Source organism: Drosophila rhopaloa, unplaced genomic scaffold (genome assembly GCF_018152115.1).
Source record: "Drosophila rhopaloa isolate 14029-0021.01 unplaced genomic scaffold, ASM1815211v1 contig_165, whole genome shotgun sequence".
NCBI classification, from domain to species: domain Eukaryota; kingdom Metazoa; phylum Arthropoda; class Insecta; order Diptera; family Drosophilidae; genus Drosophila; species Drosophila rhopaloa.
Genome location: NW_025335045.1, coordinates 165,009 through 177,425, shown reverse-complemented (window position 1 = coordinate 177,425; position 12,417 = coordinate 165,009). Strand labels below are relative to the sequence as shown.

At 41.1% G+C, this 12,417-nt stretch overlaps 1 protein-coding gene across 1 annotated transcript; it reads right to left on the bottom strand.

The window, feature by feature from the left end:
* Positions 1-10,689: 10,689 nt before the first annotated feature.
* LOC123037477 lies at positions 10,690-12,201 on the bottom strand. Its single transcript, XM_044458376.1, has 2 exons — positions 11,530-12,201; positions 10,690-11,478 (listed from the first exon to the last, which is right to left on the bottom strand). The coding sequence occupies exons 1-2, from the start codon at positions 12,199-12,201 to the stop codon at positions 10,690-10,692; spliced, it is 1,461 nt and encodes a 486-aa protein (XP_044314311.1).
* Positions 12,202-12,417: the final 216 nt, after the last annotated feature.

Below are 12,417 nucleotides of genomic sequence, written 5' to 3'. Positions count from 1 at the left end.
TGGTGTTTCTTCTTACTTGGTAACTTGCGGTCCAGCTGTTGCGGCGTTTAGTTCAGCGTACAAAGTGTTATTAGAATAAGACAGATTCATTTCGTTGCAATCTGTATTACAAATAGGACACGTCTGTGTGCTCTTTAGGTGATCAAGAACACATTGCTTGTGAAATGTATGTCTGCAAGGTGCTGTTGCTGTCAAAACTGTTGGAGCAAATGTTGCTTTGCATATAGAACAGCAGTTTTCAGTTTCTTGTGGCACTTCTGGTACCCTTTCCGAACTATTTTTTGTTGCCATTTTATATTAATTTATTTTTTCTTTTTATAATCAAAATATATATTTATTTAATTATTAGGACTGTCTTTCTTTATGTCGATCACTTTTATCAGAAATCTCTCAGTTGAATTTATAGTTATAAGTGGGTTGTATTTGGTCTATGGTCTCTCGTTTTTTTTTTGTTCACTATGGAATCGGACGATATACAGACGTTAAAGTAAGAGTATATTGTATTCCAAGAAAATCAAAATGTAAACAAATCAGAGTTTAGAAACATATGGTGGTGAGCTCCTATGGTTTCCTGATGGCTATGTTTGGTCGATCAATTCTAATCTGAACTGAAATCGCATAATCCTAAACTTGACTATCTTCTCCAAATCGATGCTCTCAATCCAATATGTTAATTTAATGAAATTAGTTTTATTGTGTTTTAAAAAGGATGGTTCAGTCTTAGAGCTTTGTGTACTCAAACAAGTGTGTAAACTGTCGAGCTCCACGGGTGGGCGCCAAATGTGTAGTGTACGGGGGTGCTGCAGAGCTAATTTTATCTCTATACTTCGATAGTCGGTCATCTAACAGCAGATGGTAAATGCTACTAGAGAGGACCTTTGTACCTTCAAGCTTGGGATACGCACTCTTGCTAGGCTCGGGTCTAGCTCGCCGGATGTCGGGGTTCTTCCTTGCTTGAGATGGTACGGTTGCACGCTACCACAATTTATTAGTGCGTAATAATCAAAAGAACAATCAATTGAGACTAAGGCTAAGCTATCAAAACAATTAATATGATATTGAAGCGCTCCGACACGCTGAAAAGCAACTGAGAATCTGATAAATTCCTTCTGGGAATCTAGATGTTGTTATTCCGCAAGTCTTTACCCTCCCTTCCATGACAATGTTACTTAAATTCTTGTATTGTCCCTAGGCCAAGATTAAATGATCTCTACCACATTATTAAGGAAGTGATTGACATAAGTACTCGACAGACCATGGTTATTATTTATTCAATCTTCATTTTTAAACAAATCCTATACTTCATTTATAATTATATTTATCCACATAATTGTCCATTGATTTCATTTATAAAAATTCAAGAATTTCCTAACACATAAGTTTAATGTTTCATTTCGTGTTCAATAGTATTTCTTTTCAATCGATTCTAAATTTATAAGCAAGACTAACAATATTTTAATGAATATAAACTAAATGAATTTCTCTCGACTTAGAATTACGACAGAGCGGCATTTACAGGTTTTTAAAATAGGTATTTACGCATTGTCCGTTTTAATGTGTACTCACGACCTCTTCTTTATGTTCCATAAGACGCGCTGCAAAGTTGGGCCCAAGTTCACGTTGACGTTGAGGAGCTGTTGGTCAAAATTTATAATAAAACCTACATTAAATGACCTATATAAATACCGCACTCATGCCAATTAGAGAGTTTCTTTTAAAGGCAAACGAATTGATACACGAATTTTATTCCTGGTGGACGATCATCGATCGCCGGACGATGTCAGATGGGGAAGCCTTTGGTGGTGGCTAGTCTGTCCTCTGTTCACGACCGAGGCACCTTGCGGCGGCACGATTCAGGTTGTCGCTAGGTGGCACTGGATAAGTGTTGTTGTTCCCGCGATCCGAATAGCATCGGCTTCTAACGGCCGGTGTCCAATTGCCAACACGCGGGGGTGGTTGCGTAATCACTCCGGCCTAGGTTATGTTCTCCACTGGGCCGCTTTTACCAAGAATTTGGGCAAATTGGAGCTGAGGCAATTGGGGTTAGCTGGCCTAAGACGTTCAGACTGTAACCGCCCTAAAGTAGTATAAGACTCCCTAAGTGGGGTCTACGGGTATACGTCTGACGTCACGCCTTTCTATGCGGATCCCTAAGAAAAATCGGTTAGATTGGGAACCCACAAATCTGTAATTGTTTACCTTGCGCTCACTCTCACAAAATCCACTTGTTAATATTAATAGCCGCCTGACTAAACTATTGGCCGCAGATCGCGATTATATAATTGTGTAAAGTTTAACACGTTTTTTAAATATATAACTTAGGCCACAGCCGAATGATCGAACGTTTTGCCAAGAGCATAGATCAGAGAATGAATGCAAAATTGGAAACGAAGTGCAGATAAGCCACGGTCGCAGAGCTTTCCGCTGCAGTTCTAGGCAACGGTTTAATCGTATGATTTTTGGCCGTCGCGACTGATCTGCTTATCTCAACTTATTGATATTGGTATTTGTAGAGAGTAAATTTCCTAGGCCTCTGGCGCCGTTAAGTTATATTTATCTATGCGAGGGTGGGTTGAATAGTTCTTTATCGTAAAAGCATAACTGGTCACTACAAACCTCAATTTCATGTTTCTTCAAAAATAGATCTTCCTATCAATAAGAAAGGTTTCTTTGAAGCGATTCGGGAATTAAAGATTAGTCCAGGAGAAACTTACCAAGCTTAGTAAACACAGCGTATGGTTGGATTGTAGGTTGGAACATAGGCGTTAAAGGAAATACACAAATTCAATTATGTGGTATCATTCATTCAAGAAAAGTTCTCACACTACAATTTCTCACTCGGCTATGTAACAAACTGAAAGCGTGGATCGTACTAAGCCACACATCTACATTACGCACTACGGCCGGAGAGCCTTTAACAAAGTTACGCGTGGTTTTTGACGGATCTGCCAAAGTCGCTCATCGATATTCTTTTGATGGGTTCCCCAATACAAGCAGATCTTATCATAACTCTTTTAAAAATCCGACTTAATGAATTCGCTCTAACAGGAGACATTGTACATATGTATAAGCAGGTTTCCATTTAGGAAGAAGATAGAAAAGTTCAAATAATTCTCTGGCGATGATATTCAACTAACGACATAAATACTTACAAGTTAAATACCATAACCTACGGAATGTCAGCTGAATACTTCTGGACGGATCCAACTACCGTCCTTCATTGGATGACAATGCATTCTTCACAATTACAATGTTTGGTAGCTAACCGAATTTCCGAGCTACAAGAGAACAACGATGTCATTATGTAATGTAGGACATATACGGAGGCGTACCACGAATTTCCAATGTGGCATAGACAGGGCCAAAAAAAACATCGCCATCATCAGTCGAGGCTCGCACTTAAAGCAGCGTATGCATAATCGAATTATCTGACTGCAGACCTCCTGAGCGTTTACGATACAAATACGCTGTCGAAGGAGACTCACAAGTGCTTGTGGACCAACTTGAAAATTGGAATGGTGCAAATGCCGGACATAGCTCTTCACAAATTGGGAGCGTTTCGTTTGCAATTACGGTAACTGGTCATCGTATGATATAAGAGCAGTCGCCCCCCAAGTCGCAACAACGAAAAGTAACACCAAGTCCCCTTGTCTTCATGGATGAATGGATTCTATCGCTGAAGACCTGGGCCAACTCTAAAGCCTCTACTAACCTTTTCTTTTTCTTCATGATACTCAGTCGGCGACAAAGGTTTTTCAAATATAATACTTTTGTCTTTGCATTTTCTTATGAAGCGGAATATATAAACGAATACCCTAAGCAGTTTAAGGTGTGACGAAAATCTGTCGATGACATCTACCAAAATTTATACAGCAGTCTTCCTCGATTCTTGTAGTAGGTCTTCTTCATCTAGGTCAAAGTGTGAATTTTGGGGCAAGTTTTCATCTTCCTCCTTAAAAAACGCTGGCCCAGTAAACCATATCGACTGTATGATTTCGTAGACGTCACAACCTCTTGATACAAAATCTGCTGTGTTCTGTTTTGTTGGACAATGCCGCCATGTAGCTTCACCTGACCACTCTTGAATTTCCGCAAGAATCTATGGATGAGACAATAAACAATTCGTTCAACAGGTATTTTTAATAGAGGCTTGACTCTGTGAGAGAGATCTGCGAGAAGGTGAGCGGCACATAACTCAAGCCTTGGCAGCGTCTTAGTCTTGAGCGCCGCTACTTTTGACTTTGAAGTCAACAACGATATTTTCTAATCTTCTGCAGTTTTGCAGAAGAGAGCTCCATGAGCTCTTAACGATGCCGGCATGTACCGGTGACATTGGATCAGGTGACATTGGATCGGTATTTCTTCTAACCCATTTTATTTTGCCAAAGTTCCTACAATAGAATCTTTCCTTTAATTACAATAGGACTTAATGAGCTTCGATGTCACCTATATAATGTACCGTTTTGTCGCACGGAGACCCATGAGAGTAGTGTCAATTTGGAACTTGAAGGCGTCTTCATTATACAACCACGATATTCTTAACGCCTCAGTTGACTTTGAGTCCGAGATGGGAATGGATTAAACTGTGCTCTTAGATGCGGTGACGTCAGGTGGGTTTCGAAAACAACTACGTCAATTCAAAACCTGCAGTTTGAAGAACCTGAAATACTTCAGACTTAACAGTTTTTAATTCCTCTACGCATGCAGCACCAGTCAACATAACATCGACATAAAAGTCAGACTCACTTAACATTTTTAAACACCGAATAGCCAGAAATGGGGCTTCTTTCAAGCGACAAAAACCGCCGTTGTGCAACTTCAAAAGAGTTGCCTAACTCATTTGGATCAGATTTAAACGGCAGTCTTAATTCAAACCGACCTGATGGCAAAACCGGAGTAGTCTTCCGGTAGTGTTCTTCACATAACTTTTGCTCAGGTGACAGAATTTTCTTTAGAGATGTCATTTGACACTAAAACCTCTTCACTACAACTGAAACTTTTCACAACTTCTGCAGAGTTGAAGAGTCAGGACCTTGTCTAATTTGTCCAACAGCTAATAGTTCGAAAAATGATTCTGCTCCTATTAACATATCTATTCTTTGTGGCTTGTAGAAATAGGGGTCTGCTAGTGGTAGGTTCTTTGGAATTTTCCAGTCATTGATATTGATCGACTGGTCAGAGTGATATCCTGATATTGATTTCAAAATCCAAAAATCGAAAGAGAACTCACTACCATTTATAAGCGACTTCACCATTGTGTGTACCTTTTTCTTAACTTGAGAATTGGACTCGCCAATACCAAGTAAGTTTATGCACGACTCCTCTTTACGGATCTGTAAGCGGTGAGCAAGGTCCTCTGTTATAAAATTCGTTTGGACCCAGAGTCAAGAAGTAGCCGGGCCCACATATATTCACCGTTTTTAGTTCTTACATTTACGATCGACGTGGCTAAAATCACTCTGTCCAATGATGTCGCATGCATAACATGTGCTGTGGAAGGCTGATCTTGATTTAAAGAGGGAGAAAGAATCTCTTGGGGTGGTGGCAACGCCAAACTATTTTCGGACACTGTATATCTATGCAGTAAAAAGTGATGCAAGTGGCCACAAACTCGACATTTATTAAATTTGCATTTCGAAACAGTGTGACCCTTTCGCATACAATTAATGCATAAGGAAGCAGATTTTACAAAGTCGAACCTTTGCATTACCGAAAGGCGACCAAACGGACCACAGTTCGCTAGAATATGGTCTCCTGCATTGCAATAGCTACAACTTTGCTGGGATTTACTGATTTACTGACGAAGAACAAGAAAAAGAGCTACGATTATGTGGCTTGCTAGACATAACTTTATCTTGCTTTGGGTTCGTCGATTCTTCAGCGGATAAATGCTGGTATCGGCGGTTTAACATTTTCTCAAAATCGGACCAGAGCGGTAACCTTTCATAATCTAATTGTTCTTCCCATTTTTGTTTGATTAGTGGGTCGACTCTGTTCAAGACAAGATAGATCAACATTACATTCGAAATCTTGGTGTTGTCTCCTATCGATAACAAAGAACCGTATATTGATGATACAGTATCGATATTATTTATTAAAGCCGACGCTGACTGTTCCGATACTTTCGGAAGACTGTTGAAGTATTATTCATAAAAATGAAAACTTCGTTTTCATACAATACATTTTTTCAGGCTGGCCTTTTCATAATTGCTTTCGGTGACTTGGTAGGCCTTAACAGTTTAAATTGTGATTGCATTTTTCAAAAACGGGAATGCCGTCGTCTTGATGAACGAGAGTTTCGAAAAGGTTAATGAAATTTTTAAACTTCGAATATTTGCCGCTGAATTTCGGCAATGCCAAATTCAGAAGTCGAGCTCGAATTGGGGCTCCAGAAGCTGATCCTATTATTTTGGTTTTGCTCGCGGTCTTCACGGCCAAGAAAGCGACAATATTTTTGCCTTGGTTATTATTGAAAGCTCTTCTCTTCTTCTAGCCGGCCTCTAGTCAATCATTTAATCGGCGGATGCTCATTGTAAAGCTTGTCTCACCAGAATAAGCTGATAGTACCGCCCCCTATGAGAGAGAAAATCGAGGTTGCAGGCGCCATCTAGGAGAGAGGTGTTAAAAGTAGAGGTCGACGGTCCAACTGGAAAGATCAATTAACGTTAGCGTTATGGGTTCGGGGCGTCTATTCGTTCTATTCAGTTTTGACGGCCTTAGGATTCAGTCGAATCAGCTCAGCGGTTTTAAGTAAAATAGTAAGAAAATCTTTGATTAAATCAAAAGACTGTCTAAAAGCCAATCGATTCGCGAGTGTTTGATAAAAGTCGTATCATTCAGTTGGGCCGGGAATGGAATGGCATTGACATTTGTGTTGCCGAGCCCTCTAAAAAGGTATAACATTTATAAGGGGAAAAAAAACAGTGAAAATTAGTCAGTGATATACAGTAAGTGATTTGTTGCCATTAGGGTTCGGCAAAACTGTTTTTCGACTGTGCTGGAGGGGTTAATCGCATCCCGGAAAGCAGAGGTTCCAGAGACCGTAGACTGCGCGGATCTACACCATCACGAAGGGTTGTCGGTAGGGGTGCAGAAACATCGATGTTCGTGCCCATCGATGTTTTCGATGTTTTCAAAAAAAACATCGAGTGAAACATCGATGTTAAAAAAAAAAAATAAAAGGCAAAACAGTACAAACGATAACAATGAGGTTTATTTGAGATCATTTAAAGTGTCTATTTTTGTTGAGGAAAAGAAGTTGATCAACAACATCAGGTTTAAGCCTTGTTCTGTTCAGATACAGTTTGTCCAGCTTTGCTGAACACCCTTTCAGACTCACAGGACGAAGCTTGTACATAGAAATATTTTTTTGCAACCAATTTTAATTCGTTGTCTTCTGTCATCTGTAAAAAATATTTCTTTTTTAACATGTTTGACATAATTATTTGAAAATCATACCTCCCAATACTTTAAGGGGTCGCAAGTGTCAACATCGATGGTGGTCACGAACCATCGATGGTGTCGATGTTTTGAAAACATCGATGTTATCGATGTTTCACTCGATGTTTCTGCACCCATAGTTGTCGGCCAAAGCCCAAGTCTTGGTCTTAACGCCACAAACATTACAAGCCCACACCGAAAAATTACCCGCAAATTAAATTTATTAGTTCGTTGATTTTTTTAAAAAAAATATTTTCTTTATTTTATTTTGATGATCCAAAAAACAAATAAATTACAAATAATTCTTTGTGTAGTGCAATTTTAAATTCGGAAATATCCATTAGGTCTGTGATCATGACAGGTTTTTCCTCATCTTTATTAATTTCTTGAATATCGTCATGGTTTTATATTTTTGTGTTAAAAATGTCGATTTTTGCTAAAGTAATGGTCTCAATTAAATTTTGCAAATCAAGAGTAATTAGGCGTAAGCGGTGTTTTCTTAAAGGTTATTTCTTAAAGGTATTTCTTGATGGGTGAAACTGAATTTAATGTGGTAGATAATTTCTTAACTTCGTCAAACAATTTCGAATTTATTATCTATTGCTTATTATTATTTTTAATTACATCGTTAATTTTGTCTTGAATTGTTTTAAAATCATCATGGTTTTTAGGTTGTTAGTCAACTCCCAGTGGAACTGATCATTTCAGAATTCTTCTAAGCTTTCTAATTCTTCCTTAATAATTTCTTTAAGCTTATATTAGTGATATGATAAAGATCTGCGTATAAATATTATATGAATATTTTAATACTTAATATTATTATTATTTGTGTATAATTCTATTTCTATTATTTATTATTACTTTATTAGCTTTGTTTTCTTTATACCCTTGCAGAGGGTATTATAATTTTATTCAAAAGTTTGCAACGCAGTCAAGGAGACATTTCCGACCCTATAAATTATATATATTCTTGATCAGCATTACCAGACATGTCTGTCTGTCCGTCTGTCCGTCCATTCGTTTCTACGCAAACTAGTCCCTTAGTTTTAAGGCTATTTATTTGCTTGAATCATTCCCAAAGGTTGTCTTTCTATCGCAGGTAGTATATAAGTCGGAGCGAGCCGGATCGGGCGACTATTTCATATAGCTCCCATAGGAACAATCGGAAAAAAAAATTCAAAAAAATTTTAACTTTGTTGTTTTTAATTTTTTTTTTTTGTTTGGACAACAATATCATATAGCTGCCATAGAAACGATGGCCAATTGCAGCGCAAAATCAACATAGCTTCATTGTTTTTAGTAATAGAGGAATATAAATCGAAATGTAGTCGTTTTGTAAAAACGACAAGTGTATATAAAGTTTGCTTCTTTTTTTGTTGTATCTTGGTTTTAATTTATTTCGTTTCCCGTACTTGTTTTCATATATTACTTGTTCTCCTTCATATTCTTTTGATTTTTTGTTTTGGTTATGTGATTCAAGCATTTTTGATTGCGCTACCTTAAATATTTCAGAAACCCTTTCGTTTTTTATTTTATTGTTTGTCTATTGGTTTTTCATTTGTTTCAAAATGAATGCTTTGGATATACCTTTGCGTCAATGTAGGTTAAAAATATTTTTTATCAGCGTAAAAAATGTTTAAGTGTAGATGTTCTCGATATAGCCATGTCCGTCTGCCCGACGTCCGTCCGTCCGTCCGTCCGTCTGTCCGTCTGTTTCAATACCGTTTACGAGCTCAGTTTAAAAGCTAGCGGTCTGAACTTTCACAGTTGTCCTAAAACATGTGTACGCAGATCAAGTTTGAAAACCGCCCCGATCGGATGTCTATATCCTATAGCTCCCATAGAAAGATATTTCGCGCAGTGTAAAAGCTATTAACATAAATCTTTCCAAATATTATTTTTTTATGCATACCTTGATCAGGGTAAAAGCGCTTGGCGATGGGACGTCTATATCCTATAGCTCCCATAGGAATAATAAGGTGAAATCGGCTAAAATTTAATGATTTTTAGGATATTTCGCAAATTATATAATCGATTGACATGAATCTTTCCAAATCGTATTTTTTTATGCATACCTTGATTAGGGTAAAAGAGCGTGACGATCGGACGTCTATATCCTATAGCTCCCATAGGAACAATAGGGTAAAATCGGTTAAAATTTAATGATTTTTAGGATATTTCGCGCAGTATATAACCTTTTGACATGAATCTTTCCAAATCGTATTTTTTATGCATACCTTGATTAGGGTAAAAGCGCGTGACGATTGGAAGTCTATATCCTATAGCTCCCATAGGAACAATAGGGTGAAATCGGTCCACATTTGATGATTTTCTGAATTTTTCGCGTAGTGTGTAAGCTACTGACATAAATTTTTCGAAGTCTTATTTATTTACGCATATCTTGATTAGGGTAAAAGCGCTTGCCGATCGGACGTCTATATCTTATAGCTTCAGTAGTAAAAATTGTTAAAGGCTGCGAAAGTATCCCTTTTTCTCTATTTTTATATGACATTTTTGGAGTATGTCTTACATCATATGGAGTTGCCTTTTTAACGGCTACCCCACACGCGTAGGTCCGAAGAGAGGGTGACTTCAGGGGCGGCGTGCGCCGTGTTGTGTGTGTCAGTTGCGCGTTTTATTCTGTTAACAATTCAAATCAGACTCATACATTTCAAACTAACTTAAGCTCCTACAATTCACAAGACAATGAGAAGCACAATTTCTGGCGGCATCCATGTTACCGAGATTAGTAAGCCCACATTTCAAGGGCCACGAAATCCATACAAGTTCGGATAAATTAACAAATACTAGATTTCTCTTACAATACTTATTCTACCTATCGATCACAAGGTTTGACCGTCGACATCCCCGACCCCGTGAAGAACCGCTTCACTCAAATCCAAAACCGCGAGTTTTGAGACGGGCCGCAACGTTGTCCGAGATAGGCCATTGTCGTTCACGCGCACTGTAGCGCGTCTGACGACTCCATCAGCTCCGCTGTATATCTCCTCCACGATGCCCTTGCGCCACTCTCGTCTGGGCAAGGCAGGATCGCAGACGAAGACCATATCGCCCTGGCGGATGGGCTCCGTTCTCCGGCACCACTTCTCTCAGCGCACAAGCGTAGGCAGGTACTCCAGGACCCACCTCCTCCAGAAACGGTCTCGCAGCATGCGAGCAATCCTCCACTGCTTTCGTGTAGAACCCTCCTTGGGTAGCTCCGCATCCAATCCAGGCGTATTCGGCAAATTAGCTGCTCCCTTGAGCAGGTCGTTTGGCGTCAACGGCGCCTCTTGGTCCGCATCGTCTGGCCTCCCTGTCAGCTCCCACAAAGTTCTTGCCGTTATCACTCCGCAGCCTCTGTACTGGTCCTCTACGGCAGACGAAGTTCCTGATCGCTATTATGCAGGAATCCGTTGACAGGTCATGCGCCAGCTCCAGATGAATCGCCCTTGTCGTCAGGCACGTAAACAAGGCGACCCAACGTTTCTCTCTGCGGGATACAGTCACCAGCAGTGGCCCAAAGTAGTCCAATCCGGTGTACTTGAATGGACAACCCCCTGCTTCCAATCGATCCTCTGGAAGGGGTCCCATTATCGGCGGCATCGGCCGCGTGCGCTGCAACTTACACTCGTTGCACGACGAGATTACTTCCTTCATCACTCGTCTCATCCTCGTTACCCAGAATCTCGTCCGGATCTGAGCAATCGTCGCATCCACATTTTGATGCTTCATTTTGGCGTGAAAATGCCTCACAATTAATTCCGTAAGACTGTGCCTGTGTGACAGTATTACGGGCCTCCTCGCACTGTACGGCATGCACAGCGCGGCATCAACTCTTCCATAAGTTCGCAGAACTCCGTGTTCATCCACGTAAGGCGCCAGACCTCGAATCTCACTCGACCTGGCGACGTTCTTTCCGCATTCCGCCGACCTCATCTCGTCGGGGAACGACTCCAATTGGGCCTGTCTGGCTAACAGGCTCTCCGCGGCCTCACACTCCGTTGCAGTGAGTCCGTACTCCTCGAGCTCGCTTCTCTGCTTGCGGCATCAGCGCGCAAACCTTAAGACCCAGGCTGTGGTCCTCACCAGGCGACTGAAGCTCGAGTATTTCTGAAACGGAATGACAAATTCATTTGTGGCCACCAATGCAAACTCACTGGGCATCTCCTCTTCATCAGGCGCATCTGGAACACGCTTAGTTCCCTCCTCAGGCGCCGGCCAGCCGCTCTCAGGCTGCCTCAAAAATGCGGGTCCCCTTAGCCACCGTAATTCCGGGCCAAGGTCCGCCTTATTCTGCGACCGCGTCGCATCATCCGCTGCGTTGTCAGCTGTAGGTACCCATCGCCACTGGGAAACCTTCGACGACTCCAAAATCTCCGCCACTCGGTTGCCAACAAACTGCTTGTACCGGCGGTGGGTGCTGCCGATCCATCTCAGCACCGTTTTTGAGTCCGTCCATAACACCGTCTCGCTGGTGTCCACACTGTGCTCCTCCCTGACAGTGTTCATCAGTCTGGTTCCAAGAACCGCTGCCTGCAGCTCTAGCCTTGGGATCGACATCGTTCTCATGGGTGCGCACTTCGTGTTTGCCCACACGAAGCTAACCAGCACGTTTCCATCCTCGTACGTGACCCTCCAATAGGCCACCGCCGCGAAAGCAGATTGACTTGCATCCACGAACACGTGCACCTCGATGGTCCGAACCGCTCCACGACCAAAATATTGGCGAGGACATCGGAACTGTCCCACGGCGTCCATCTACCTGCGCTAGGCTGCAAAGGCTTTGCCTATCTCCTCTGGTAGTGGTTCGTCCCACTGGATCTTCTGCCTCCAGATCTCTCTCAACAGCAGCTTCGCTGTAATCATCAGGCAGCACAGGAATCCCAATGGGTCGAACGTTGACATCAGCAGGCTCAAATACTCCCTCTTTGTAGGGACTCGATCTCCACTTAGAACGCTACTTGGCACTCGGTG